The 27,515-nt window shown below is 51.1% G+C and overlaps 1 protein-coding gene and 1 long non-coding RNA gene across 19 annotated transcripts; one reads left to right on the forward strand and one right to left on the reverse strand.

Moving 5' to 3' along the window:
• Nucleotides 1-3,196: 3,196 nt before the first annotated feature.
• Nucleotides 3,197-19,081, reverse strand: LOC120410944. 18 transcript variants are annotated; one of them, XR_005603310.1, is made up of 9 exons: nt 18,893-19,081; nt 18,103-18,333; nt 10,391-10,496; nt 8,972-9,096; nt 8,393-8,587; nt 8,016-8,243; nt 7,794-7,896; nt 5,860-6,800; nt 3,197-3,424 (listed from the first exon to the last, which is right to left on the reverse strand). XR_005603310.1 is itself a non-coding variant. In XM_039562093.1 (6 exons), the coding sequence occupies exons 1-4, from the start codon at nt 11,753-11,755 to the stop codon at nt 8,420-8,422; spliced, it is 858 nt and encodes a 285-aa protein (XP_039418027.1). In that variant the 5' UTR covers nt 11,756-12,230; the 3' UTR covers nt 3,197-3,424; nt 5,860-6,055; nt 8,393-8,419. The 18 variants fall into 18 exon arrangements, 6 of the variants coding, with proteins under 6 accessions (XP_039418027.1, XP_039418026.1, XP_039418025.1 ...); XR_005603307.1 differs by having other exon boundaries at nt 5,860-7,059; XR_005603304.1 differs by having other exon boundaries at nt 5,860-7,648.
• LOC120410945 lies at nt 4,501-5,583 on the forward strand. The gene is made up of 2 exons (XR_005603312.1): nt 4,501-4,665; nt 4,970-5,583. It is a non-coding gene; the product is annotated as an uncharacterized LOC120410945 (long non-coding RNA).
• Nucleotides 19,082-27,515: the final 8,434 nt, after the last annotated feature.

Here is a 27,515-nt window from a genome sequence, read left to right on the forward strand (position 1 = left end):
CCCACTGCTCCAGGGACCCAACACAAACCTTACAGCACCACACAAACACAGCCCAAGAAGCTGCTGCCAGCCCTCCAAAGCTCAGTACCTGCAACAGGCACCTCTGTGCTGATCTGAGCCCGCTTGGCCCCAAAACAAGGTGGTCAGTTTATCCTTGAAAAGACTGAGAACAGCATTCTTGTCTCTCAAAAAGACCCACAGTTTCACAACTACAATCTCCACACCTCCACACTGAGACTTTATTCCCTTAAGTGTCCAAGGACATAGGCAGCAGCAAGGAAGGTGATGAAGCGAGTCAAGTTGAACCCGAGAGAGCTCTCAGCTCCTTGTGAAAGCTCAGACAAGCAGTAGAGAAAGAATTAATGCTCCCATAACTGGCATCTAACAGCCACAGGGCAAGGGAAAAGCTGGTTTTAGAGAATGAAGGAAATACAGAAAAAGCACTAAGTAATAAAAGGTGAGAAAAATCCATCACTCCAACAGGTAAAGGAAGGTAAACCACTTGAAGAAGCAGAGGTAGATGGAGGGAAAAAAACCTCACAATTTAGAGTGTCCATGACACCCAGAGCTAAAACAAGCCCAGGGGATCTGGGAAGAGCTAAGCACATGTGCTCCAAAAACCAGCAGAAATGAAGTGAGATCTCTGAAGGGAACAAAAGAAAGAGGCAGGCTGAAGAAAACAAAAAAGTGCCTCCCCACTTTTCATTCCCTGCCCACAAAGCATTTTGGGATTTTTAATCTTGACTCTTGTACTATGTGGTAGAAATCCAAAAATAAAGGTCAGGAGAAGCATGGTTTATTGGGAACTATCCTGCATAGCAGACAAGATGTATCCTCATGCAAATGATTCCATGCAGCACTCACATCTTTAATCGCTTCTTTTCCTCCTGCTGGGGAAGCAGAGCTGCTTTATTTAGTCTAAGCAATATTTTCTCCCTTCTCCTTGGCAAAAAACAAGCTCCCATCTTGGCAATGCTCCCCAAACTACCTAATGCTCATCACCCCCCATGCTAAGGAGAGTGGAGCAGGTTAATTTACCACTTATTATCATGATTAACTTGCCCAGCTGCCGGGTTCAAGAGCCCCAGAGTGCCTCAGGTTATACAGGATCACAGAAGGAAAAGCTCTGTTGAATGAAGCTGCTGCCACACTGGCCCTCTTTGCCTGTCAAACACATTCAGCTGCTCTTGCACTGCCCTGTGAAAATCCCCCATAAAATACAAGTGAAAAGCCCTCAGCACCTGTGATAAAGCACAGCTGGGTTCTGCTCAGGGCATTTCAAACTACCTGAGGTATTTGTGACCTCCCCTTGCCAAGGCAACACCTCAGGAAAACCAAAAGTTTCTTTTCATGGACTCACAGGATGTGTTGGGTTGGAAGGGACCTTAAAGCTCATCTTGTTCCAACTCTCACCACACTCAGGACATATTCCACTAGACCACTTTGCTCCAAGCCCCATCCAACCTGGCCTTGAACACTGCCAAGGCTGCCACAATCACAGCTTCTCTAGAACCTGTTTTGCTCCTCCCAGATCTAAAATCATACCAAACTTATCAGCCTCAGAGGTAGATTTCTATTAAATGTCTACATTTTTCTAGGAAAGGAATCCAGCAAACATTGTTTGCATCTGCCTTTGCAAAATGAACATCAGCTGCCGCCCACTTTTCTTATTTTTCCCCATTTGGTGGAACATTTTCATTCTGTTGTTGTTTGGAGCAGTATTTTAATATACCTGGCTGAGGCTGCTTAAAATAGCACAGCAAGATACCGGGCTGTGAGGGGTGGAAAACTGAGCTCTTGCACATCTGGTGTTTCTCTTGTTGGAAGTCTTAAATCCCACCTCTCTGGTGGGACAAAATAGGTGTCACTAATCCAATTTCTAAAGTATCATGCATCACGCTGATGCTATTTTAAGACTAAAAAACAAACAAAAAAAAGCCAATTTAAACAAACCTCTGCTCCTTTCCATTTTCTCTGTTCCACAATTTATGACAGAAGACAGGAGAGAAAGATTGTTTTGGGAACAATGTTTTCAGGACTCTAAAAAGAATATAAAAACTGCTCTGCCACACTCTCAGCTGTTACAGCCCCAAAAAGCACTGGCTCTCTTTGCTCACAGAGCCACAACTGTGGTGGGATTTCTACCCCGGGTACCAACCTAGTGACCACACCGTGGGACAGTCATTTCTTGGTTTTCTCCTGGGAATAGCTACAGCACTTCTGTGTTGCAAGGCAAACTTGAGCCTCTTTTAATGAAACTGGACCTGTGAAATGAGGTACACAAAGCCAAAGGCCAGCTGAACCTGTGATCTCTGAATGGGTCTTCACATTCTTCCCAGGAAGATGAATGGGAATCACTCTTTTGCCAGGGAAGCTGCATCAGCTGGGAATTTGCTTTAGAAAATGTGCTTTCTGCTCCTCTCAGAGCCAAAATTCCTACACATTTCTTCTAAGTCCTTCTTAGATAAGGACCATGTTAAACTAAGTGACAGTGAAGCAAAATGACAATCCAGGAATAAATTTCCCTGTACACATTATCCTTCATCCACGTGGGTGGTTTCTCTCTGGCACACAGGGGTGAGGAAGGAACCCAAATGCATCACCGTACATAAAGTCACACGTGCTGAGGGGTGAACAAATCTCAGAGATACTGGAAACCTCCTCTGAAGACCCAATTCAGGGAAAGCCTGAGCTGCTTTGTGTTTCTGGGGCTGAAGAAGTTCAGGATCTTCCACAGATGCTCCGAGGCAGTAGGATTGTGCCTGAATCTCGCTCTGGAAATGCCAGTGGCTCAGCTGAGAGCTGTGGCAATGATTTACATTGCCTTGAGAAGGGCCACAGTCCTGCAAGGGTCTTTCATCAGGAGCAAAGGCAGCCTGGAGTGTGGGGAATGCTGGATCTGTACCACGGAGTGCTCATCCTTCACCTTCATGTGGAGCTACCCCCAAAGCCGCCATGTAGCACTTCTGCTATTTCCCCTGGTGTGGATCTTTTGCAGCAGCTGTTCCATGTGGCTTTGTATGGTGATCCTGTGGGAAGCGGCCATTGGCCTGCTGTGATATCCTCACAACTAAGATGAACTCCTCGTTCCTTTTGGTTTTCTTTGGGGTTTTTTAGCTGGTTGTTTGATTGGTTTGTGTGGGTTTGTTTGTTTGGGTTTTTGTCTTTTTTGGTTGGAGTTTTTTGTTTGCTTTTCTCTAAATGTCTGGTGAAGCTGGCACAGCCAAACTCAAGAAAATGTAAACCAGGTTCGACTTTCCAGAAATTCCTTTGGACTGCGTTTAGCTGCATCCCCCAGGCTCAGGATTATCAAGATATTTGCAGGTTTTGCTCTGCGCCATCAGCCTGCTCAGATTCTGCTCGGTGTTTCACAAATGGAGAAGACAATGGATGCTGTGCCAAGCTTCCTTTCAAACAGCAAAACCTGGGTCAGCATGAGAGAAAAGAAGAAGAAGAAAAAAAGAAAATATTCATCAGTTAGAACAGAGCCAGTGTCCCACCATCTGCCCCTGCACTCTTACTAATTTTGTCTATTTAGAGACAAGGCTGGGTCTAAAGCTTCCCTCTCTCAGTTCCTGGTGCTAGTTGCTACCTTGCAGCTTTGATTTCTGCTGATCTAAGTCACTGCTGTCCATGTGGGCTTGAGAATGTTCAGCCTGGAGAACAGAAGGCCCTGGAGAGGCTTTGCTGTGGCCATGCAGGACTCGAAGGGTCCCATAGGAAAGATGGGGACAGTGTTCAATAGGGCCAGTGGCAAGAGGAGAAGGGGGATGGCTTTTAACTGCAGGAGGTTGAGTTAGGTTGGCTCTAAGGAAGCTGCTTTTTCACACTGAGGGTGCTGAGGCACTGGCCCAGGCTGTGCACAGAGGATGTGGATGCCCCATCCCTGCGAACATCCAAGGCCACGTGGGAACAGGACTCTGAGCAACGTGCTCTGGTAGAAGATTGCTCAAGTTGGAACAAGATGATCTTTAGCGTCCCTTCCAAGCCAGACCACTCAGGGAGTCCATCATTCTATGATCCCCGTCGTCCACTCCACGGTGACCCTGGACTCCTGTGAATTGTGATGTCACGGTCTGCATTCACACCGGAGCTCCCAGCATCCAGCAAAGAGGACAACACAACCATTCGCCCTTGTGCCTACACACCCGTCACCCTGCTTGGCCCCTGCTCCGATACTCCCAAGAATTCCCAAAGGTCTCTTGTGCCTGGATTTTGCCGTTCATCCCTGCCAGATGCTCGCATTCATCCCGAGGAAGGTAAGGTGCCATTCCATGGAAATGGACACCACCTAAGTGCCTCTGTGGGGATGCTGTGGGACAGGGATCCCACTCCGAGGTTTTGCTACATCTGCAGGTTTCCAGAGACGAAGAGAAAGAGATGCAGGTGGATAGAAAGACTGATACAGAGGAGGAGATGGAAGTGGATGGAGGAGAGACTGGAGAGGAAGAGATGGAGGTGGACGTGAAGGAAGAGATGGAGGAAGAGATGGAGGTGGATGCGAAGGAGGAGATGGAGGAAGAGATGGAGGTTGATGTGAAGGAAGAGATGGAGGAAGAGATGGAGGTGGAAATGGAAGACTACAGTGAGGACATGGATGTGGATGGAAAAGACGAGGAGGAGGACATGGTCCTGGGATGAAGAGGGACTCCAGCGGTAGGACAGGTATGTGCTCCCCACAGGCAGAGTGGGTGCCCTGCTGCCAGGCTGGGGCTGGGCTGGGTGCCCCGCTGAGGGACACGGTGCCCCGTCTGCTGCATTCTGGCAGCACAAGCACCATCCCCATGCTGTCCTGCACTTGCTTTGGCTCACACAAGCCCCGTGCCAGTGCCTGGGGCCTGACCCCCAGCCCCAGCCAGGCTCAGCGCTGGCAGCAGAGTCCCGCTCTGCCAGTGTGTCCCAGCCTGGGGCACATGGAACAGCCCTCTGTGCCTGACTGCAATGACTGTGTCACTTGCTTTTCTTCCAGGACTGACGGAGATCCAGGGCAGAGATGGCACCCTTCTGTATATACGTTTTAGCGTTTCTTTTTGTCTTCTGTAAATACGTTTAAGATAGTTTTGATAGCTATGTTCTTGTCAATACGTTCTCTAGATCGTTGTTGTTACAAAGGTTCTTCCAATGTAAATATGTTCTCTAGTTGCTTTTTGTTGCTGCTCTTATAGAAACAAAGGATCTTTGTTTTTCACACCTCAGTTCTCTTGGCATTTTCTTTGGGTACAGGCCTCCATGGAGCAAGACTTCCTTTGGAAACCCCCTCTGTCACCAGACTCTGCTACAAGCATAACACAAATTGATCCTCGTAGTTAAAGGCGTGACATTAATTGGCACAAATTTGTCCCTTGGACTTTCTAGCACAGTAAATGTCAGTGCTCATAATGCCCAATTCCTAATGAAAGCTTTCAGTCTCCTCACCTGCCACGGCACCGCAGGGATCCAGGGCAGGAGCGGGATAACTCCGGGATAAGGGGAATCTGCTCCCACTCCAGGGCTGTGCCAGTGAAGGAGGGGAATTTTTTAGTGCCTTCATTGCACACAAAAACCAAACCCAGCACCACCGAGCTGGACTTCCGTGAGCTGCAAAACAAAGCGGCCCCTGGCCTTTGGGGGAACACAACCTCCCCGAGTCACGGAGCCAGGGGATGACACTTGGGAATGATCCTTGCTGCCTGCAGGCAAATCAGATGAGGGAGCCACAGGAACTGTGGGGTTGGCTCTTCCTGCCTGTCTTTCCTGCAACGCCATCGGTCCGGACCAGGAGACCTTTCCTGGAACAGATCTTCCCTGTAAAGGGAGCTGCACCAAAGCTCAAGCCCTCATTTAGAGACCCTTGGAAAAGCAAAGGTGAGAGGGGATTACCTGGAGCCCCAGGGGACCGAGGTGAAGGCGATGAAGAAGCACACAGCAAAGTGCTTCCACTGCTTCTCACTCCAGCAAGGGGAACATCCCTGGAATTTCATGTCCAGCGTCTCTCCCAAGCCCCACCGGTGAACCCACACGTACTCCAGGACTGATCTCCTTCAAACTTCCAGCAGCACAGACCCACCGGGAGGAACTGCAATCCAAGGACACACATCAGCAACCGTCTTCCCGCTTGCCGCTCTCTCCACATTTTCCCTTTCCAGTGGGATGCAGGTGCCACCCCCCAGAGGCAGGAGAACTGCCTTGCAATCCGCTACAAAACCTGCCTGGAAAGCCCAGGATGCCCGCAGCCAGCAGCCGTTTCTCCTGGAGCTCCTGCTGACAGGCATTTGAAGCCTGCTGTGCCTCACAGCTGCTTTTCTGCCAAGGGCATTCCCATCTGTTCTTTTTTAGCCCAAATAAAGGTTTGCAAAGCTGAGTTTTGTGAGAAGTGCTTCATATTTGGATTATTCTTAACTTGGAGTTTCCCTCGGCACCAAAATCAGGGGGTAAACCCAACATGGCCTCAAAGGGCCATAAGATCCCAGATATCCAATCCCCAGTTCCCTCAGGATTGGTTCATTAAAGCTTTTCAGGGGTAATTTGGCAAACTTCAGGGTTTGCTGATTTCACCATCAAAGCCACATGAAACCTGTGCAAAAGGAACTTAACTAAAGCTGGCTAAAAGTGGTCCCTGCTGATGACTCATTAAAACACCCCCTTAAAAAGGAGCTAGGATTGATTCCACACTCACAAACCCCCCTTGCCACGATCGGCGCTCTCTGCCCGCCAAGGACACGGCACCGGGCAGGGACATTTCTCCCACTCCCCGGCAGAGACCTCCTCCTGCCACATCCAGGGAACCGCAGCCGCTCAGGGAACACCAACTTTGTCCTGGGCTGGGAACAGGACAGGGACAAGGAACACTTTGAAGTCATTCCCACCTCGGTGCTGTCCAGACCTGGCAGAAAGCGCTTCCCACACCTCTCCTGGAATTCTCTTCCCCGGCCCTTCCAGCTTCGGAAGGCTTCTGGGGGAGCCTCAAGTTTCGGTGCAGCTCAGAAGCTGCACGCGCCTAAAGCATCCCCACGGGAACACGAAGCTTCCCTCGGGCATTTCGTTTCTTTATCCCAAATATTCTCCCCACTCAGCCACAATCTAGAAAGAACAAAAGGGAAAAGAAGGAAGACCAATTAATTCTGACATAAGGAGTCTTGACTATCCCGACACACTGCCACGTGAAAAAACATCCCTGCCCCTCTAACAAATCCCTCTGATACTGGCTCCATTCAGGATCAATTATTTAAACGCTGTATTAAGGAGCGTAAGGACACAACGCTTGGAATTCTCAAAAACGGCTCAGCTCTCGGCTACTCCAAGCACTTTCCCACCCGGGGAGCTGAGCTGTCCCAGATTTAAACGCCACGTTTGATCCAAATCCGACAGAAATCTGCTCTTGTTTGGTTACTGAGCTTTCCCAAAAGCTGTGCAGTCAAGCCTGGAAATCCTCACTGAAGCTTTGCCATGTCACATCGGGATTTACCCTTGGGAAAACCCCACTCTGAGCACTTGGGTTTCAAGAGGTTGCACCCGATGTTACAGACGCAGAATTCCTGTGGGGTTTGGCATTTCCTGCACCTCCAAACACGTGAAAAGAATGAAGTGCAGAGTCCCAAGGCTCCATTATTGCCATTCTCCTCACATCCCTTTCCTCAGCTGCACGTGGCTTTGTGCCTCCTCTGAAGGGCTGGAAAGGAATTTGGGAACCCCCCCTCAGCTTCTTCGGTTTTCAGCCTTTTCTCTGAGGCAGCCCAAAAGGCAAACAGGAAAAAAAAACCCCAGAAGTGCACAAAATCCCAGCCCCTCCCAAGATGCAGCTCCTCACACCAAACCTTGGGAGAATCCCTGGTGCTTCCAACACCGCTGCAATCCCACCTGGAGCTGAGCTTACAGGTGCTCTGCCTAATCCACATGCAAGCCTGGATAGCCCAAAGCCTGCAAGAAAAGAGGAGGCAAAGTGAAGGGGAGAGGGGAAAAAACGGAGTTTTGGGTTTTCCCCGTGTTTGCAACAGGATTGAAGGGCAGGATGGAGAGGTTTTGTGGAAAAGAAGTACCAAAGGCTGCTTCATTGCCAGCAATTAGCGCTGCTCAGGTTGAATCCAAGAGGACAAATGCACCGGGATCAAACAGGAGCGGCCGACAGGATGGGTTATGACACAGATCTGTGAAGCTGGAGCCTTCTTTCTTCTCCCGGGCTCTCCCAGAAATTCTCCATGGCCGGACGTGCTCCCGCTCTCCCCGCTGGGGAGGATGGACTTGGATAGCCCGGCTGACTGGTGAGCCTGAAACAAGAAAGTGATGCAGTGATCCAAGTGTTTTTCCAAGGAAATGACATATTCTCTGGACCTGGGATAACCCATATCCCATGGCCTTCTCCAGGAAGGGTCCCAGCTGGATATGGTCTCCCAGAAAGGATTCCATAGGGGCTCACCTTTTGCCTGGAGCTCGGCTGAAGTCCTCAGCAATGCCAGGGAATGTGGCCATTGGAGGCTTTGGGCAGGATTTGGCTCATTTGCCTTTTTAGGCTTTGCTTCCTTCTCTCAGCCTTCCCACTGGATTGTGGTCTCCGAGGAATACGTAAAATCCCATTGGATTCCTGCTCTTTTGGACATTTTTTGTACCGTTCCTGTACAAAACGAGGCCCCCTGTTCGATGCTTTTCCCCACCGTTCCCCGGCAGTTTTATCTGCCACTGCATTCCCTGCGTTGCTTGGGCTCTTCCCAGGTCTCTGAGCTCCTTCACAAGGCAGGAGATCGATTTGGCCCAGGAACTAAACCCTCCCGAGGAATTGTCTGATGCCATCTCCACATTTGACAGCTGATCCTTGTGCTCAAAGGATCCCTCTTTCTTCCCTTCAGCCAATTCCAAGGCTCATGCCCCCAGCTGGGATCAGTCCCCAGTCTGATCCCTGCAGTCTTCCCTGCCAGGATCCTGCTCAGGAATCCATGGGCTACGAATGTAAGAATTAATTCTTCCCACCCCTGCCCAAAGGATTTGGTGTCTGCCTTACCTGGCTGGAGCCTGCTTCCAACTCTGTTCTTGCTGCTTCTGCTGCTTTCCATTTCCCAGGAATTCCACCGACGGAGCGACAGCGTTTTCCACCTCCTCCAGGATTCCCTCTGTTGCGTTTGGGTGCTGGAAGGATATCAAAACTTTATTCCTAATGCTGGGCTCTGCATATGGCCGAGAAAATCCCGGCCTCCACACAGACCCAGATTCCAAACTTTTTGATACATTTTAGCAAACCGAGAAATTCACCTTCCCTGCTTCTTCTTAAGGGCATCCTTCTCTTCCCTTACCCGGCGGGCTCTCTCCCACTGGGGGTGGGTTTTCCCCTTCCCGTGCTAATTAGTCCCTACTTCTAGGAGGTTTAGGTACCTTTCTTCCCTGCGAGGGATTTCTTAACACAGCTACCGAGGCTTTGGGAGTCTTCTTTTTCTCCTACTTTCTGCAAAAACACCCTGTGATCCACAAATGCCACAATCCAGACGCCCAACTTCAACAAGACATCCTTTTTACCTAAAAACACACACTCTCAACTCTTAGATCTTTGGAAGTTTTACCCCCGCAAAATTCCTCTATCTTTCCACCACTGAATTCCTCAGTCCTGCTTCCAAGGATTTCTTGAATACCACGGGGCTTTTCTCAACATTTACCCCCACGACCTTCCCTACGTGCCCACTGCTCATCACCTCATTTTTCCCTCAATGTCTTCGTTCTCCACCCCAGAGAGTTTGTCAAGTGTTGCCCCCAAAATGTTCCCCATCTGTCCACTACTGAGTTCCCCATTTTGCCTCCAAAATATTCCTTCTGTCCCCTCCAGATTGCATCCACTTTTACCCCCAACATTTTACTTCCTCTACAATATTGATCAAACCTTTTCCACCCCAAAAATGCGCACTCTCTCCCTTAAACAGCACCTCAGCTTTTCCCTCAAAAACGCCCCAGAGAGAAACTCAGATTCAGCCCCCAAACTCCCATTTTCCTACACAAACAGTTCTTGTGGCCCCTCTCAATTCCCCCAGGCTTTCAGCTAAAGGAAGAACTGGAAGCCTATTCCCTCATCTCCGCCCCTGTTTTGCTTTCCCGGAAAACCTTGCGATCCCACACTTTCTCCAAGAGATCTGCTGGGAGTACTGCAAGGTTTGCTCTGTCAAGAGCGCATGGGGGGTTTACAGCACTTGTTCCTCTGCATCTTTACCCTTTCATCAGCTTTCCCCTGGAACGGTGTTGTGGGAGAAGCTTGGAATTACCAGAAATGGATCAGGTTCACATTTTTGCCCCACCAGTTTTTATCTGGTTTGAAATTCCTGGAATTACCCTCAAATGTGCCCTAGAACACTGCTGTGAAAGGATCAATGAGAAGAACAGCCTGAAAGCAGAAAACCACCTCCAGCAGCAGCCAGAATGATCCCATTTCTCTTCTTACCTGGTCCTGCCAGAGCTCCCAACAGCCATTCCCATTCCGAAACAAGAGCTATGGAAGACATTCCTGCTGTCCGTGAGGGTGAGGTGGCAGTTCTGGATGTTCTTTGCTGTGGAATCAGACAACAAACAGAGTGTAAATGATCTTGGTGGTCCCTTCCAAGCCAAACCAGCCCGTGATTCCATGCGTGGATCAGCACCTGTCCCAGCTCCATTCCAGAAACCTCCTCCCACTAACCCAGAACTTTCCTTTTTCTGCTCAACATCAGGGATTTGCTGCCGAGTGCCCCGGGCAGGGGACGCCTCAGCCTTCCCTGGGACCGCAGCATTCCCTGCGCTGCCTCAGCACTCCCTGCGCTGCTGTTCCACGCCGATCCCGTGGTCCAGCGCCTGTGCGGGCTGCAGTGCCGGGCTCTCCCCACAAGGCGGCAGCACCGGGAGCGAGCAGCCCCGGCCGGTCCCGCTGGCTCGGGGCAGCTGCGCCTTGAACCCGCCCTGAGCCGGCGGGGCCGTGAACACAGCGGGCACAAACCCCACCGTGCCCTTTATTTCACCCTCAGAGGCACAGGATCGCAGCATTTCCTGGGCTGGAAGGGACCCGCAGGGAGCATCGAGTCCAAATCCTGGCCCTGCACCCCAAGAATCCCACCCTGTGCCCGAGAGCCTTGTCCAGACCCAAACTCTTCCCCCAAGATCCTGAAAACACAGCGGGGCTGGGAGAAGGATGACCATGGAGGATTTTTTATATAGATCTCCTTGTACGATCGTTATATAATATTATTAGATAGTCCAGGAACCCATCCCTGTGCCTGGACACCCATCCCTGTGCCGGGACACCCATCCCTGGGCCGGAATACCGATCCCCGCGGCCCCCACCGTCCGCTCGGGGCTGTCCCCGTTCCCCGCTCACCTCCGAGCCCGGAGCACCCGCCCGGTGCCCCCGGCCCGGCCGCGCTGCTCCCCGGGCTCCCCGCCATTGCCGCTCCTGGCGAAGAAGGGCGGAAGTCACCGGGACCGCACCAATGTGGCTATTCGACCTTCTCAAGATGGCGGCCGGAAGGACCCCGCTCCGTCTATTCGACTGCCTGAATGCTCCCGCCTGCCCCAGGCGCCGCTGACCCCACAGTCGGTGTCCGCATAGCGGGAAACGCCTCAGAAATCTGCGTGCAAGCGCTGGGCTGGCGTCGGCGTCGGCGTTGCGTTCAGGCAGCCGAATAGACGCACCTTGAGGGGGCCTTCCCTGCCGCCATATTGAGAAGGTCAGAAAACAGCGTACACGGCCGCCATCTTTAGTGTGGCGGTGACGAAACTTCCGCCCTTCGCCGCCATCTTGGGTGCTGGCAGAAGCCACTTCCGGTCTAGCCGCCATCTTTAGTGTGGTACACTTAAGGGGCCCCCGCCGCCCCTCACAAGGGCGTCTATTCGGCTGCCTGAATCCGGCCCGGACTCCGACGCCGGCCCCGCGCTTTCCGCGAGATTTTCCGCGGTGCTTCCCGGCGCGAGGACACGGCTGGTGGGGTCAGCGGCGCCGGAGGCGGGCGACTGCTCCGCGACCGGCGGCAGGCATCGGCAGGGACACCTCTCAAAGGGGCCTAGTGCGTCCGCCATCTTGAGTGTGGCGGAAGTGTAAACCACCCTCTGCAAGGTCCTGGCAGGTTCTAATAAAAACGTCACTTAACGCCGTCCCGAGAGCGCGGAACTGCGCCTTCCTTTCCGAGCCGCCTCCTTGAGAGCGACACGCGGGCGGCTCGATTCCGACCGTGCCCGCCCGGTGCCCCCCGCCCGGGTCGCGCTGCGACCGCGCCTCTGCTGCCCGGCAAAACCGGCCCCGCCCCCCGCGCTGTCATTCCTCGCGGTCATTCCTCGCCCCGCACGGCGCCCACTCCTTTCCCCACTCATGGGGCCCCACTCATGCACGGCCGTGTCCCTCGGCGCTCCGAACCGCCCTTCGCCCCTCCCCTCCGCTGACAGACCCAGCCCCGCTCGCTCCCGCTCCTTGCCCTTGCCACGCTCGGCAGCCACCGAGGCCGCCGCCCTCTCGGCTCAGCCGGCACCGGGCGGCAGCAGCGCCGGGGCGCCGTGCCGGGGGCGGCAGTGCCGCGCTCTCGCCACCAGGCGGCAGCAGCGCCGCCCAGCTCAGCCCGGGGGCAGGGACAGAGCAGAGGCAAAAGCCGGCTCTGGGCGCTCTGCAGCTCCTGCAGCCCGAGCGTCTCGGCTCCCTGGGCCAGGCACTTGCTTCTTTCCTTCCTACAGAAAAACGCCGGCTCGTTATTCGCAAAACTTGCTGATCTCTATTCCCAGCTTCTTATATTCCTGTATGCGACAGAGTAGAGAGAGAGGGCTGGCTCATTTCAAAATGAATTTACATCTAAATCAGTAGCACTTGCCTATAGATGTAAAAGTGAAGAACTTAACAGGTTTTAGTATTCTGCACACATCCCTCGCTGGGAGGAATGGTAAAAAGTTAAAAACGAATGAAATGTAAAAAGTAGAAAGTTAGAAACAAAGTTACAACAGCAGAAATTTAGAAACAAACAAAGAGGTAAAATACAACAAACAAACAAATTTCCAAAGGTCGAAAGTTAAAAACAAACAAAGTTAGAAACAAAAAAAAAAAATTAGAAACAAAATTAGAAAGGTAGAAATTTAGAAACAAACTCAGAAAGGCAAGTGTTGAGCCTTTGACAGGGTACCCTTCCTTCTCGGACCAGGGTGAAAGAGCAGAGGAGGCTGCTGTTCTGCTGAGTTCTTTATTTCACAGTCTCACAGCTGTCTTGAAGGCAGAGTTCGAATGGGGTTACATGATAAAGCCAAGCAGCAGCAGCAGGCAAAACCAGCTTCTTCTATATGCTCCATACACTGTATTTTTTCTTACACAAGTGTGGATTCTATTTGTTAATTGACCAGTAAGATTAACACACCATTCTAGTTTCCTTTTTCTTAACCCATCCTGGTCTAATTCTAACAGTCGTAAGCCTCACACAAGTGTACATCTGTATTACACAGATTTGCACATACAGTTTCGTCAGCTCTTACTGTTTATGTGAACACTCCATCTAAAACATGTGAACAGTCTAATTCTATCTAGATTTTGTCTAAAGTAAAGAATTCTGTGAAAAGGTAACACTGCTGCAGCAAGAGCTGTGTTTAAGATCTCTGCTACAGCTTTTTCATGTTTAAGGCACTTAGCATCTATTTCTAGTAAAAAATCTGTATTTCTATTTCATTTTGGTGTGGCTTCATGGATGTCAGCTTGTCCAAAGGTTTTAATTCACACCTAATGCTTTGGCTTCCCTCTGGGCCTGAGGGAACTTCTCTAACAAGAAGGTTAGAAACAAAGTTAGAAAGGTAAAAATGGGGAGAAAAACAAAGGTATAAAGTTTCAAAGTTACAAACAAAGGCAGAAAGGGACAAATCTAGAAAGTTAGAAACAAACAAAGGTAGAAAGTTAGAAAGGTAGCAACAAAAATGGTTGGAATGTAGAAAGGTAGAAACAAGCAAAAGTAGAGAGTTAGAAATGTAGAAAGTCAGAAAAGTAGAAACAAAGATAGAAAGTCAGAGATGTAGAAAGTTAGAAACTACCAAAGGTAAAAATTAACAAAGGTAAAAAGAAACAAAACTTAGAAAGGTGGTACAAAGTCATAAAAGTAGAAACAAAAAAGGTAGAAAGGCAGAAGGTCAGAATGGTAGAAATGAACAAATGTAGAAAGGTAGAAAGTTAGAAATGTAGAAATGAACAAAGGTAGAAATGTAGAAAGTTAGAAATGAAGAAAGATGGAAAGATAGAAAGTTCAAATGGTAGAAACAAACAAACATGTCAAGTTAGAAATTCAGAAAGGTAGAAAGCAACAAAAGTAGAAAAATAGAAAGGTAGAGAGTCAGAACCAAACAAAGGTAGAAAGTTAAAAAGGTAGAAATGAACAAAGGGAGGAAGTTGGAAAGGCAGGAAGTGCAGAGGCTGGCAGCAGCCATTCCAGCCTTAACGAGAGCCCTGAGTGGGAGAGCAACTTGTTCCATTGATCTTCACTTTGCTAAGGGCCTTCTGCTCTCTTGGGAAAGATGCAGAGCAGGCAAATGGCTACAGGTAGAAGCACCAGGTGTGACTGTTCTTCCTTCACCTCCCAGAAAGCTGGGGGGTTTCATGTTTGAGTCAGTGGCCTAAAAGGGGCAGAAAGTCTGCCCTGACAAGTCTGTGGGCATTGTATCTGTTTTGTCTTTCCCTGTGCCCATTCCCAAAACTCTCTTACAACTTTCCCAAAATAGAAACGCAGAAATACTGGGGCTTGTGTAATAAAGAGAGATCCTGCCTGAAGAAACAGTGGTCTCTGTTTGTTTTTTTCCAAGCTGCTACAGAAACAAACAAAGGTAGAAAGGTAAAAATGAACAAAGGAAGGAAGGTGAAAAAGGTAGTTCAAAATCTGTTTATGGCCCCATGAAAAAGAAAGTTGCTTTGAGCCGAAAACCTAAGGAGGCTTTAGGCCCATCCCTGCAGGCACAAATTCACTCTCTCTGCTTCTTCTTTTTCTGGGGCTGCATTTTGGAGCAGCCCAAGCTCACGGAACAATCAGGGAATGTAATAAATTCCGAGACTCAATCTGCTAATTACAATTTTATTTATTAGCGCAAGCAAGCAAGGCAAAAGCAATTACAGCGCTGGGCAGCGGGGAGTCTCCTCGCTCACCAACTGCCGCGCCTTTCGCCAGTTCCAGTTCCTTCTTATACAGTCTCTTTTCCGGTTAACGTGTCTCTTTCATGGTATTCTGCGCACGTGTGACTTGTTGCTAGGGGGTCTTTTTCCTCCTGGTGGTCGCAGAATGAAGGTTAGTAGTCATCCTCCGGTGTCTTTTGGTTGACCTCTCCTTGTATGGTCATTATGCTCAAGGTCCTGGAACTAAAAGCTGATTAAGCAAGTACAGATAGGGATTAGGCAAGCACATATTTGTCTCTGGCTCTTATCTAGGTATAGGCAGATGGTTTCCTGCTACTTGATATTTAGTGAACAAAGCATCCTGTATCCTTCACAGGAATAAAGAGGATTTTTTCCCTTCACCTCTGCTTCCCCAATCTCCTGCGGCCAGGGACATTTAACAGCCCCAATTTAAAGAGCTCTGACCTGCAGACAGCAGGAAAAAGCTGCTTTTCCTCTGCTGATCCTCAGATGTGTTTTCAGTCCCTGCTAGGCAGCTCCCTAATTCCAGCCCTGTAACAAAAGGCCCATTTTAAACCTAATATTCCTATTTCAGGCAGAGCTGGGGGGATTTTCTGAGTTTGAAGTTCCTGGAAGCCTTTGGCACTTTGCTTTCAGTGATCCTGGATCCAGCCAGCAAGAGCTGCCCCAGATCTGGGGCAAGGTGGAAAGAAGGGAGCAGATTAAGACCCTAATCTTGATTCCATCACGGATTTTTTCATCACCAGTCCTGGTGAATCACTTTCACTTTTATTATTCTTCCTGTCCCATTCTCCATCTGGGAGATAAGATCTTCTTCCCTGGGCTTTTTTTTTAATTTAAGGTAGATTGCACTGACACCTTCTGAGGGAGGATGGATTGACAGCTGAATGGATTTTAGTAGAGAAAAGCTCTAAAAAGCCAGAAAAAATCTGTTTATGGCCCCATGAAAAAGAAAGTTGCCTTGAGCTGAAAACCTAAGGAGGCTTTAGGCTCTGTACAGTCCTGAATTAATGAGAGTTTCTGTTCTATTCCTAATTTTTAAAGCTTTTGCTTTTAAAGACAAAGTCCATATTAATGTTGTTCCAGCCATTACCTGGCCTCGAAATCTGGGACCTCAGCCGTGCTGTTCCCTAATCCCAGGGATTACCCAGCCTTCTTTCCCTTGCATTCTAAATACCACACAAAAAAAGGGCTGAAGGGCTCATTTCAATTTTATCTGCAGTGGTTTTATCTCAAAACTTCCTTGAGTGTTTCTCCATTTCTCTTTGAATCCGGGGGCGAGGGGAGCAGCTCCTTTGGAGCTGTGATTTTCCCAGATTTCCCAGGCTCTACGGGAAGGGGAGGAACCCAAGGTCGTTTCCCTCAGTCAGGAATTTTGCCGTGGGAATTCAGCTGCTCTCCAGGCAGTTCTTCTGTCAAACCATTAATCAGCTCGGAAAAGTTGGTTAATCCACGTAGGGGCTGTGGAGAGAAGGGTACAAAGGAACTTTTCCATGATTTTGGGGATTGAAGAGGAAGTGAATTTCCCTCAAAGCTGGGAAGGGCCTGAGGATGATAAAGCAAAGGAGCAGCTTCATCTCTCCCTGGCAGAGAGCTCTGGGCTCCATTATGGATACAAATCAATCCCAGCAGGATTTCAAAGGGTTTCTTTAGGATGTCAGGTCCCTCTTTATCAGATCCCTGCTGGGATTCAGGGCCTGCCTGGTCATGGGGTGCTTTGATAAGGGCTGGATTTAAATCCCAGATCTGAGAACAGACATGAAAGGTCCCTGGGTTTCTAAGGGTTGAAAAGCTCGAGCTGGATTCGCTGCAGAGCTGAAAAGTCAGGATAAGAGAGAGCAAGGAGTGGCCAGCAGGCTCAGGCTCCTGATCACGCCCCTGGATCCATGGGATCCATAGGATCCGTGGCCTCTGGCACGCTGCTCCAGCACCCTGCAGGGTGACTGACAGCCGGGCAGGGGAAGGAGCCACCAGCAGCTCTGCGATGTGCACCATCCTTCACCTTGCACGTGGCCTAAACAGCCACCAAGCACCGATGGACTGACTGCCGGAAATACCGGAGAGATCCCAGTTTGCACTCCAAATTCCCTGCAGCCTGTTCCTTCCTGATCCATCCCTTGAAGCAGCAAGAGTGGAATTCCTTCCGTGGTTGCTCTTTCCCTCCTGTTTTCCACTCAACAAGAAAAAGCAGCCACGTGAACAGGAGTAAAAGCCCCAAACCCACAAAAAAGCACATTCTCAGCATCACTAATCACTGCCAAATTGCCAGGAACCTTCCAAAACTACATCCAAGCTTGGAAACAGGGAGCCAGTTGTTTGTTTAAGCAGCTATTGATCCAGTCTCTTCCAGCTAATTAAACTATTCACTATTTAAACTCATTAAACTGCTCATCCTGCTCCTGGCAGCCAGAGGCAAAGAAGAAATCGTGTCTAGATTAAATGGTGATGGTGAATGTGCCCATGCCAGTCCTTGGAGAGGTTGGAATTGCATCCCTGTTCCTCTGCTCTCTTTTCCTTCCTTTTTCCTGCAGTGATTCCCACCCGGATTCCTCAGCTCCAGCTCTCTGAGCAGCCTCACGGGGAGCATTTCATCCCCTTGGAGCCAACTCCATTTGTTGCATCCTTCATGCCTCAACCACCCCTAAAAGCAGGGAAGTGCTGATGGGCAGTGCAGCTGCTTCCACTCGGGAATGTTTCCAGTGGAACAGGGAGGGAATTCTGAGAAGCTTCCACCCACTGCACGTTATTGCTGGATAAAAGGTGAGGCAGCAAAGGATCAACAAAGGGAGATTTCAGCAAGACAAAGTCCAGACAGAGAGGCTGCAAGTGTTGCTGGGGCTGCTAAGCTGGGAAAACTGCAAGGTCAGGCTGTGGGAACATGGATTATACTGAGGTCTGGAACCGGTGTTGGGAAGAGAGGGAAAAGGAGAAGGAGGAGAAGGAGAAGGAGGAGAAGGAGAAGGAGAAGGAGAAGGAGAAGGAGAAGGAGAAGGAGAAGGAGAAGGAGGAGAAAGGGCCCAAAGTAACTGCACAGCGAATTTCCTTACCATGAGCCAGGCTCATTCCCTGAGCTGACCAATATCTCTGAGCTCCCCTTCATGGCACAGCCCTGCCAGTAAAGAACAGAAGTTCCTGCTGCTCCCACTGGAATTCTGTAGCGTGCCTGGCATTCCATACGTTCTGCTGCCTGAGAATTCCTGCAGCCGTCCTTGGGAAGAGCAGTTCACTGCCACAGGAGGAACAAGAGGAAAGCAGTTGCCACTCTCGGGTTCTGTGCTCTGTAAAAAGTAAAACCAGATCAAGATCAAAGCTCCATAAAGCTGGAACCATCTCCAACCTCGGGACAGCCCTTCTGTGGGAAAAGCGGGGATGGGCAATTAGGAAGGAGATCATCATGCACATGGGCAAGGGGGGGGAATTAAATTCTGTTGCTTTCTGATTGAGGCCTGCTTCAATTTGCAGCCTTTATAATATCAGTTTAATGGGACTTTTTGTGCTTTAAAGAGGTTTTTATTAGCTGGGGGTTGTCCCTGCCTGGACTGAGGCACAGCACAATGAGTCTCCTGCCTCCTGAAGCCGTGTCGTTATCCCAGCATCTGAAATTAAAAACCAGCACTCTGGGAAACCTCTCTACTCTGAGGAGAAGTGTGAGGAGTGCTTGGGTCTGTGGAGAGCCTGGAACAGCTCTGAGAGACACCAAACATCCTGTGGATCCCAATGAACAGCAAAACATTCCAGCAGCTCCTTCCAACACCGCCCTTGTAGGGAACTCTGTCACCCCAGTGGGTATTTGTGGGAGTAAGGAAGAAATCCCACTGATGACCTCAGTGTGATCACCTCTGGTTCGTCTGGGGATAAATCTCCTTTATCCTTCTGGGAGAATAAAGGAATCCAATGCTGCCTTAATCCCCTGCTCCTCGGAGTCTGGATTTCCAGAATCCATCTCCTGGCCCAGCATGGGAAGGGTTGTCCAGCGCTGGAACAGCTGCCCAGGGCAGTGGTGGAGTCACCAACCCTGGAAGTGCTCATAACATACATGGGTAAATTAGGGATAAATACATGGGTAAATACATGGGAAATGTATATGGATAAACATATATGGATAATCCATGGATAAATATATGGATAAATATAGGATAAATATGTATGGATAAATACATGGCACTTGAGGTCATGGGTTGATGTGACCATGGTGGTGGTTGATGTTTGGACTTGATGATGCTAAAGGCCTTTGCCAGCCTCAACAACCCCAGGATTCCATGATTTTCTGCCTTTTTCTCCTGCTCTGGGGCTGAGAAACTCCTTGAGCGGAGCAGCAGTGGGAGCAGGGAGCCACAGGCTGCACATCAGAGCTCTGCAGGCACTTTTAATCCACCTCTCTTCATGTTCATGGAAGATGGCACAGGAAATCTCTCAGCCCCAAAGCATCTCCCCAGCTCTGCACACCAGGACAAACCCGAGGTGAATGATCCCCTCTAAGCTCCTTCCAGAGCCCATTCCAGCAGCAATCAGAGGCAGCAGTTCCTAGAGAAACGGCTCCTATCTAATTTAGGAGCCTCCCCTTGGGCGAGGAGACATCCATTTCCCCTTCTACCTGTCATTCTTTCATTATGGACTCCAATAAGGCAGGAAATCTGGCAGGCTTGAAGTAAAAACGAGCTGTTCACAGCAAAGAGAGCCTCAGCAGGTAAAAAAAAAAACCCCCAAACTGTGGAATCAAGATGCAGTTAATAGGCAGCCAAAAATAAATAGAACAGCACCCTAAATGTATAATGACATTCATCACCACTGGCATTTCAGCTCCTTTCCAATACAGAAATAGCAGCAGATTAACTTGCAGAAAGTTGCTGTGTTCACACAGACAGAGGCTGCTTCGGGGGCACAGCCCTGAACCTTCTGCTCCCCAAAACAACTCAAGACTCAAGAAAGGAGAAACAGGATCAGGAAGAGGAGAAAATCCCAACTTCCTGGTCAAAAAGAGGGTTAAGAGAAATACAATTCCATCCCTTAACCCTGGGGAGATGGGATCTGTTGGCGTTTGCCAGCTCCAGAGGAGTGTTCTCCACCTTGGGCAGATCGGAGTGAAAGCAAATAATCAACTGCAGCCCGGAGAAGGCTGGCTCTTAACTGCAGAGATCCAGAGGGAGGGAAATAACCTCCAGGCCATTTGAGCAGCAGGTTTCTCTCCCAGCTGCCACCTCAAATCCTCAAGATCCCAGTTGGCCACCCAAAATTCCAGGCACCATTCCAGCCTGGAAACAAACTCGGAGTGCTCTCAGAGTGAGAACCTGAAAAGCTGGAGCACCTCAGCCACCACACCTGCTCAATCCCTGCTCTCCCAGGGCTCAGCCTGGAGAAAAGGAGCTCCAGAAGACCTTTCCCTCTCTGGAATCCTGACAGGAGGGGCAGCCGGGGGGGGTTGGGCCTCTGCTCCCAGGGAACAGGACAGGAGGAGAGGGAATGGCCTCAGGCTGGGCCAGGGGAGGCTCAGGGTGGACATTGGGAAAAAATCCTTCATGGAAAGGGCTGTCAAAGCATTGGAATGGGCTGCAAGGCTCCCTGACATGCTCAGTCCTGAAAAGTCGAGGGACGAACAGGGGAGAATTCTGCAGCCTTCAACATGGGTGCCTTCATCCCCAGGTGTTCTGAGTCATTTCAGGGAGTGAAGTTACAGGGCAGCGAAAACAAAGGCAGCTGAAAAGATCTGAGACGATTTTCCCTTATTCTTACACACCTCAGACATTCAATTTGTCCAAGTTTGTGTCTCGATTTAAACCCAAATCCTTCCCTGTGGGAAGGAGATGATCCCGGCCTGCCATGTGCCAGAGCGAGAGTGACAGAGGGAAGGATGTTACTTGGGGAAGAGTGGCACACTGACATTTCATCGTGGCTGATATGGCAGAGAGACTTCATTTTTTTTAACAGCAAAAGCTTCAATATTTCACAAAATCTGTGTTCCCTGTGATTATTTGTAAAGCATTGTGGATGGGCTTGGCACTTCCCTGACAGAAACACTGGCAGGGCTCTGGCTGGAGGGATCTATAATTGGAGATGGGAAGAGTGGATGGGAGGACAGGGATGCAGCAGAGGGAGATCAGGAGGAAAATTAGGAATTCTTTCATTCTTTTCTGGATTTTTTGGGTTCTTTTAATGTGATCCATTTTAAATCCAGGCTTAAGATCTGATTCAACTTCAGATTTTTTTTGCTGCCCAAACTTTCTTCTGTCCCTGGCTGGAGCAGAAAACCAAAATTTCAAAATTCCTCATGAAATAAATAGGAGGGTGGTGTGGGAACAGCCTCACTTTCCCAGGTGGAAGCACTTCCCTCCGGGTTTATCATTCTGGGAACAATTCTGGCCCAAAGAAGGGGAAGCACAGAGCGGCACTGCCAGGGTGCGACACGGCCAGGGCACAAGGAGGCCCTGGGTTCTCCTCCAGGTTTGTTTGTGGAAGGTTTGGGGTGGCTGAAGGGTTTCTGACAGCATTAATTGGGAGTCAATCCCCCTACAGATCCCCATTCCCAGCTCCCCCAGGAAGCTCCTGCAATGGTCTCTAAGGGGTTAATGGAATATCTGCTTTTCCCTGCACGGATGACGGGGCCCAAAGCACTTCCCTGGCCCTGCAGGAGCCCCAGCACTGAAAATCCCCGAGCAACACCTCGGAGCTGCCACAGGCACCCAGACAGAAGGGGAAGGTGCCCATTCCCTCAGCTCCTGGCTGCCAAATGGGGGAATATTTTGGGCTTTTGGGAAAAGCGTTGGGTTTCCACCTTTTCCCTGCGTGTGAGGAAGCGTCTGCCACCAGGGAACTGGAATGGGGGCTCTAATCCCAGGTGTCACATCCTCCCAAACTTCCAGCTCCCGGAACTAGAAAAGAGCTTTAATGGATGGAAAAGAAATCCCCAAACCACGACCTGAGAATGAGTTAATGACTTGGAAATCACCGGGAAGGGCAAAGCGTGGGGGCTGGAAGTCAAAGGGGTTTGGAGTTGGCCTCAGGTGCTGGCGCAAGGGTGACACGAGGAGGGGAGGTGGAGGTTGCACTGGTTCCTCTCCCGAGGCAGCCGATGGCATTCCGCAGTGGGAAATGCAGGGAAAAGAAATCCAAAATTCAGAACTGGCTCAGGAGAGCCAGCAGCTGCCTGGGAACACCAGAGGGAGCAGAGACAAGGAGCAGGACAAGGAGAAGGCAGGAAAGGAGAAGCCACTCGGGCTTCTGAGATGGCTTCCAGGGGAGGGGGAAGGGAGCCCTTCCCGTACCTCAAATACCGGGAGCACAGCAGCAAAGGGATGTGTGTGACAGGGATGTGCAGGACAGGAGGGCACCGGCTGGAATCTCCCTGGACACAGGTGATGCAGCTCCCTCAGGGCACACCTCACCCCAGCCAGGGTGCAGGGATGGCTCTGCCCAGGCTCAGCTGCGCCTCTGGAAACGCCAAATCCCAGCTCCCTGCCCTGGAGCTGCCCCTTTCCTGCCGGGAAAGGAAAAGCAGGACTGAATTTTCCAGGTCCCCCCCACCTGGTTCTGTCTCAGCTTTGAGCTGGAACTTCCTCAAACCTCCCAAGCCAGTCCCAGCCTTTCCCACCAATTTCCTCTGTGGAACCCAAGCAGCCGCACCTCCCTCTCTCTAAATAATCAGAATATTGGCAGGGCTGCTCTCTCCACACTTTAATTCTCTCCACAGTTCAATTGTCTCCTTTCAGAGGTACTAGGAGCTGTTTGCACTTCAGTTTTTTCCGGCTCTGTGCTTTGCTCCTCTGTTCCCAGGCACCAGCTCTCCCTGAGCTGCTCCCTACCTTGTTTAAGAGTTCATTTGTTTGGAGCTCCTTGGAAGCAGCTGCAGGCACTGAGGAGATACCAATTAGTGTCAGGGCAGTTAATTTGAAGAGGGGGGAGGAAGCCGGACTTTAAACTGCTCCAAGGCCTGTTCCTCCTGCACTGGGAAATACAGGGAGCACCTGAGCTGCTCAGCTGGGCTGCTTTAGGGTGCAGAGGTGAATTTGGAGCTGATTTATTTGGGGTGCTCAGCAGATGCTGGCCATGATCTCTGCACGTGCAATCCCAGCTGCTCAGCCAGGGTGGAGTCTTCCTTATCTCCCAATAAATCTCAAACCACTCCTTAGCTCCTCATAAACCTGAAACCAGACGGTTGGCACAGCAGCCTCCTGAGAAGCAGCATTTTGACAGGGATTTTTTCTGAACCATTAACTTTTGTTTGCTGGAGCTTTCCCTGCAAAGCGCTGGATCCGCATCCCGACACGTTCGGGTGGGATTCCTCAGCGCCGCGTCTCGTCCCAAAAATACTCTGAAAAAGGAGATTTGTCCTCTCTAGGTACACTCTGGCCTGTAACAGAGAAAGCCTTTGGAAAGGATTGATGCCAGTCTTATCACATTCATGTATATTTTAATTATGATTATCAGCAGAAGTCATAATTAATGACAATGGAATATCTCCATATTAACAGCTATCAGGAGCAGCCCACACAATTTCATGGGGGTGACCTCAGTGCTTTTGTGGGAATCTCAGCCCAATTGCCAGCTGTCCAAAGGCTCCTTTTGCTGGCACTGATCCCACTTTCAGCAGAACTGTGCAGCTCAGTGATATTAAAGTCAGCAAAACTCTCAAGTATAAACCCATTTCCCAGGTTTTTTCACGAGGGAGTGTTCCTGAGGTCAGCCCTGCACCGTTTGCTTCGGAGGACTTCAGCCTCCCGTGCTGGCACAGAGCTCCAAGGGAAGCAAAGTGCACCAGGAAAGCTGTTTTGGACAAATCTCATCAAACTGTGCTGGGGGAGAACAAACACCACAAAAACTGGGATTTGCTGGCACAGGAGCTTGGACATCACACATCCTTCCCTGTTCTTGGGTAACAGAGTTATCAGAGATCTCCTGAGTAGATACACCAGTAAAAAAGTGACTTTTCCAGCCCAGATGCAGCTGCATAAGCGTTCGGAGTGGCAAAATGAAAAGAATGTAAAAATCCCACCATGGAGTGAGATGGTGCCACCTCCTGCACCTGGGCCACCGTGGAACACTCCAGGCTGGGGGAATAGGGGCTGGAAAACTGGGAAAGGCCCTGGGGGTGCTGGGGACAGCAGCTGGACACGAGCTGGGTGTGCCCAGGTGGGCAAAGCCAAGGGCACCTGGGCTGTGCCAGCTTGGGGTGACAGCAGGGCCAGGGCAGTGCCCGTCCCTGTGCTGGCACTGCTGGGGCACCTCCAGTGCCGGGGACAGCTCTGGGACAAGAGGGACACGGAGGGGCTGGAGCGAGTCCAGGGAAGGGAATGGAGCTGGGAAGGGGCTGGAGAATTCCTGAGGGAGCTGGGAAGGGACTGGAGTTCCTGAGGGAGCTGGGAAAGGGGCTCAGGCTGGAGCAAAGGAGGCTCAGGGGGGACCTTGTGGCTCTGCACAAGTCCCTGACAGGAGGGGGCAGCCGGGGGGGTCGGGCTCTGCTCCCAGGGAACAGGGACAGGAGGAGAGGGAACGGCCTCAGGCTGGGCCAGGGCAGGCTCAGGGTGGATATTGGGGAAATTCCTCCATGGAAAGGGTGCTCAGGCCTTGCCACAGCTACCCAGGGAGGTTTGGAGTGCCCACCCCTGGGAGTGCTCCAACACCTGTGGCTGTGGCATGGGCGGACGTGGTCAGCGGTGGCCGTGGTGGTGCTGGTTGCACTCAGTGATCTCCGAGGTCTTTTCCAACCTTGATTCCGCTCTCAAGTCAGCCCCAAGGAGGAGCAGCACAAAAGGCACCCCCAGGCTGCGAGCGGAGGGTTCAGAACACGCTGTGGCAGCAGGAACGAAGCTCTGCAGGATGAAACTGAAAAGGGGAGAAATGCCAGGCTCTGTGAAAGGGAACAACTGAGAGAGCCACAAACGAGCCACCAAACTTCTCACAGGGGACACCACCAGCAGCACAGGTGTGAAGGGACTTCTTTTTGCCCCAGAATTGTGAATCCACAGCCCAAGCCACGTGCACACACTGCAGATGTGAAGTGTATTTTTACTCCCAGCAAGCACTTGGGAATAAAAAAACCTCAGCCCCAAAGCTTGATGTCTAAACAGCAACACAGAAGTTCTAAAACAGCTGTCGAGAGAAACAAAACACAGCAAAAACAAAGCAGAAAGGGAGCAAAAACTTGTCACGCTGGCCATATTTCCGAGGGTGACAGGTTCTGCTGTGCTGGGAATGCAGCACCAAACACAAAAATCCTACTGCAACTCCTGGATCCCACAGCAGGAAGGACATGGAGATTCCCCGTGGGAATCAGGGATGCAGGACACGGTTGTGCTGCCATCCCTCCCTCAGGAATAGCCAGGTTTAGCTCATTCTGTCTGCCCAGAGAGGGGAGATTTGCTCCTGGATCCCCTGGAATGTTCCAGGCCAGGCTGGACGCTGGGGCTGGGAGCAGCCCGGGACAGTGGGAGGTGTCCCTGCCCGTGGCAGCGCTGGCACTGGATGAACTTTAAGGTCCTTCCAAGCCCAAATCGTTCTGTGAGTCTTAGAGCCCTGAAATTCTCATGACAGAGGTGGAACTGCAAGAGCTGAAGGTCCCTTCCCAAAAAAACCCCCATTGCACGACTCTGCAGCTTCTGGAGCCCTGGGTCAATGGAAATGCAGTTTCAGAGGAGCTCCGAGGAAATGGTGTTTTGGGGACAGCAGAGTGGCTGGAACAGAGGAACAGGAACAGTCTCCTCGAGCAAGCCCTTGTGTCTCAGGGAGCGGGATCGGCTCGCTCCTAACGCACCTGGTGACTCCCAGAGCGGGGATGGAAATGCAGCCCTGGTCCGAAAGAAACCCTGCCCGGGAAGGCGGGCTGGGATTGTGAGCTGGCTGCGGGAGCTCGCTGTTAAAGGCGATCTTTTGGCTGTAAAGGTGCGCCTTTGTCTCTGTGCGAAGCACCCGGCCGTAGCGCCCTTTTTGCTGCTGTCTCCTGATTTTATTAAACTTTTATTAAACTGTCCCTTTTCTTCAACTTTTCTTCAAATTCTAGAGCGAAGCGCATTTTCCCAGCTGCGCATGCGCGGATCAGTGCGCATGCGCAGGCGGGGACGCATCACCGGTGATGCCTCCGCGGGCAGGACCGCATCACAAATAGTCCCTCCTGGCGGATCACTCCGCCTGCGCATCAGCGCTGATCCCTCCGCGGGCGGGCCGCATCACCGCTGATCCCTCTGTTCTGAACGGGATTGTGATGTTGGCTTTTTGCACGTTCCATCATTGTTAGGAATGGATTGTGATGTTGGTTTTTTCATGTTCCGTAATGTGAGAAAAGCTTTGCCTGGGTTCTGTGATGTAATGCTGTAGAATGTCTGTAGTTTGGGTGCTCAGTTTGGGAAGGATGGGGGGGGTCTTCACATTCCTAGAAAATCTTATCAGAAGAAAAGAACCCGAAACCAGACGGAATGCAGCCAAGGAAAAAGATAAGACTGATAAGATGATACTCAGCAACTCCAAAGAATTAATGAATGATGCATGATGGTGATGAATAAAAATAAGCGATGTACTTTTAAAGCCGATCTTTTGGCTGTAAAGGTGTGCCTTTGGCTCTCTGCCGAAGCAGTGAGGGCACTGGGGCCTTACTGGGAGCACTGGGAGGGCACTGGGGCCATACTGGGAGCTCTGGGAGGGCACTGGGGCCTTACAGCGAGCACTGGGGGGACACTGGGAGCAGTGGGAGGGCACTGAGGCCATACTGGGAGCACTGGGAGGGCAATGGGGTCTTACTGGGAGCACAGGGAGGGCACTGAGGCCATACTGGGAGCACTGGGAGAGCACTGGGGCCCATACTGGGAGCACAGGGAGGGCACTGGGGCCCATACTGGGAGCACAGGGAGGGCACTGGGGCCCATACTGGGAGCACAGGGAGGGCACTGAGGCCATACTGGGAGTGCTGGGAGGGCACTGAGGCCATACTGGGAGTGCTGGGGCCATACTGGGAGCACTGGGAGGTCACTGAGGCCATACTGGGAGCACTGGGAGGGCACTGAGGCCATACTGGGAGTGCTGGGGCCATACTGGGAGCACTGGGAGGTCACTGAGGCCATACTGGGAGCACTGGGAGGGCAATGGGGTCTTACTGGGAGCGCTGGGAGGGCACTGAGGCCATACTGGGAGCACTGGGAGGGCAATGGGGCCCATACTGGGAGCACTGGGAGGGCACTGAGGCCATACTGGGAGCACTGGGAGGGCACTGGGGCCTTACTGGGAGCACTGGGAGGGCACTGGGGCCCATACTGGGAGCACTGGGAGGGCACTGAGGCCATACTGGGAGCACTGGGAGGGCACTGGGGCCTTACTGGGAGCACAGGGAGGGCACTGGGGCCCATACTGGGAGCACTGGGAGGGCACTGGGGCGTTACTGGGAGCACTGGGAGGCCGTACTGGGAGCACTGGGAGGGGTCACTGGTGTTACTGGGAGCACTGGGAGGGCTCTGGGGCCCATACTGGGAGCACTGGGACA

Source organism: Corvus cornix, chromosome 18 (genome assembly GCF_000738735.6).
Source record: "Corvus cornix cornix isolate S_Up_H32 chromosome 18, ASM73873v5, whole genome shotgun sequence".
Classification (NCBI taxonomy): Eukaryota; Metazoa; Chordata; class Aves; order Passeriformes; family Corvidae; genus Corvus; species Corvus cornix.

Coding starts and splice junctions, on each gene's coding strand:
- LOC120410944 (XM_039562092.1), bottom strand. CDS start 11,755: ATGGCGGCTAGACCGGAAGTGGCTTCTGCCAGCACCCAAGATGGCGGC. Junction 10,497..11,296: donor CGGGTGCTCCGGGCTCGGAG/GTGAGCGGGGAA, acceptor CTGATTCCACAG/CAAAGAACATCCAGAACTGC. Junction 8,244..8,971: donor TGGAAGCAGGCTCCAGCCAG/GTAAGGCAGACA, acceptor TTCTTGTTTCAG/GCTCACCAGTCAGCCGGGCT.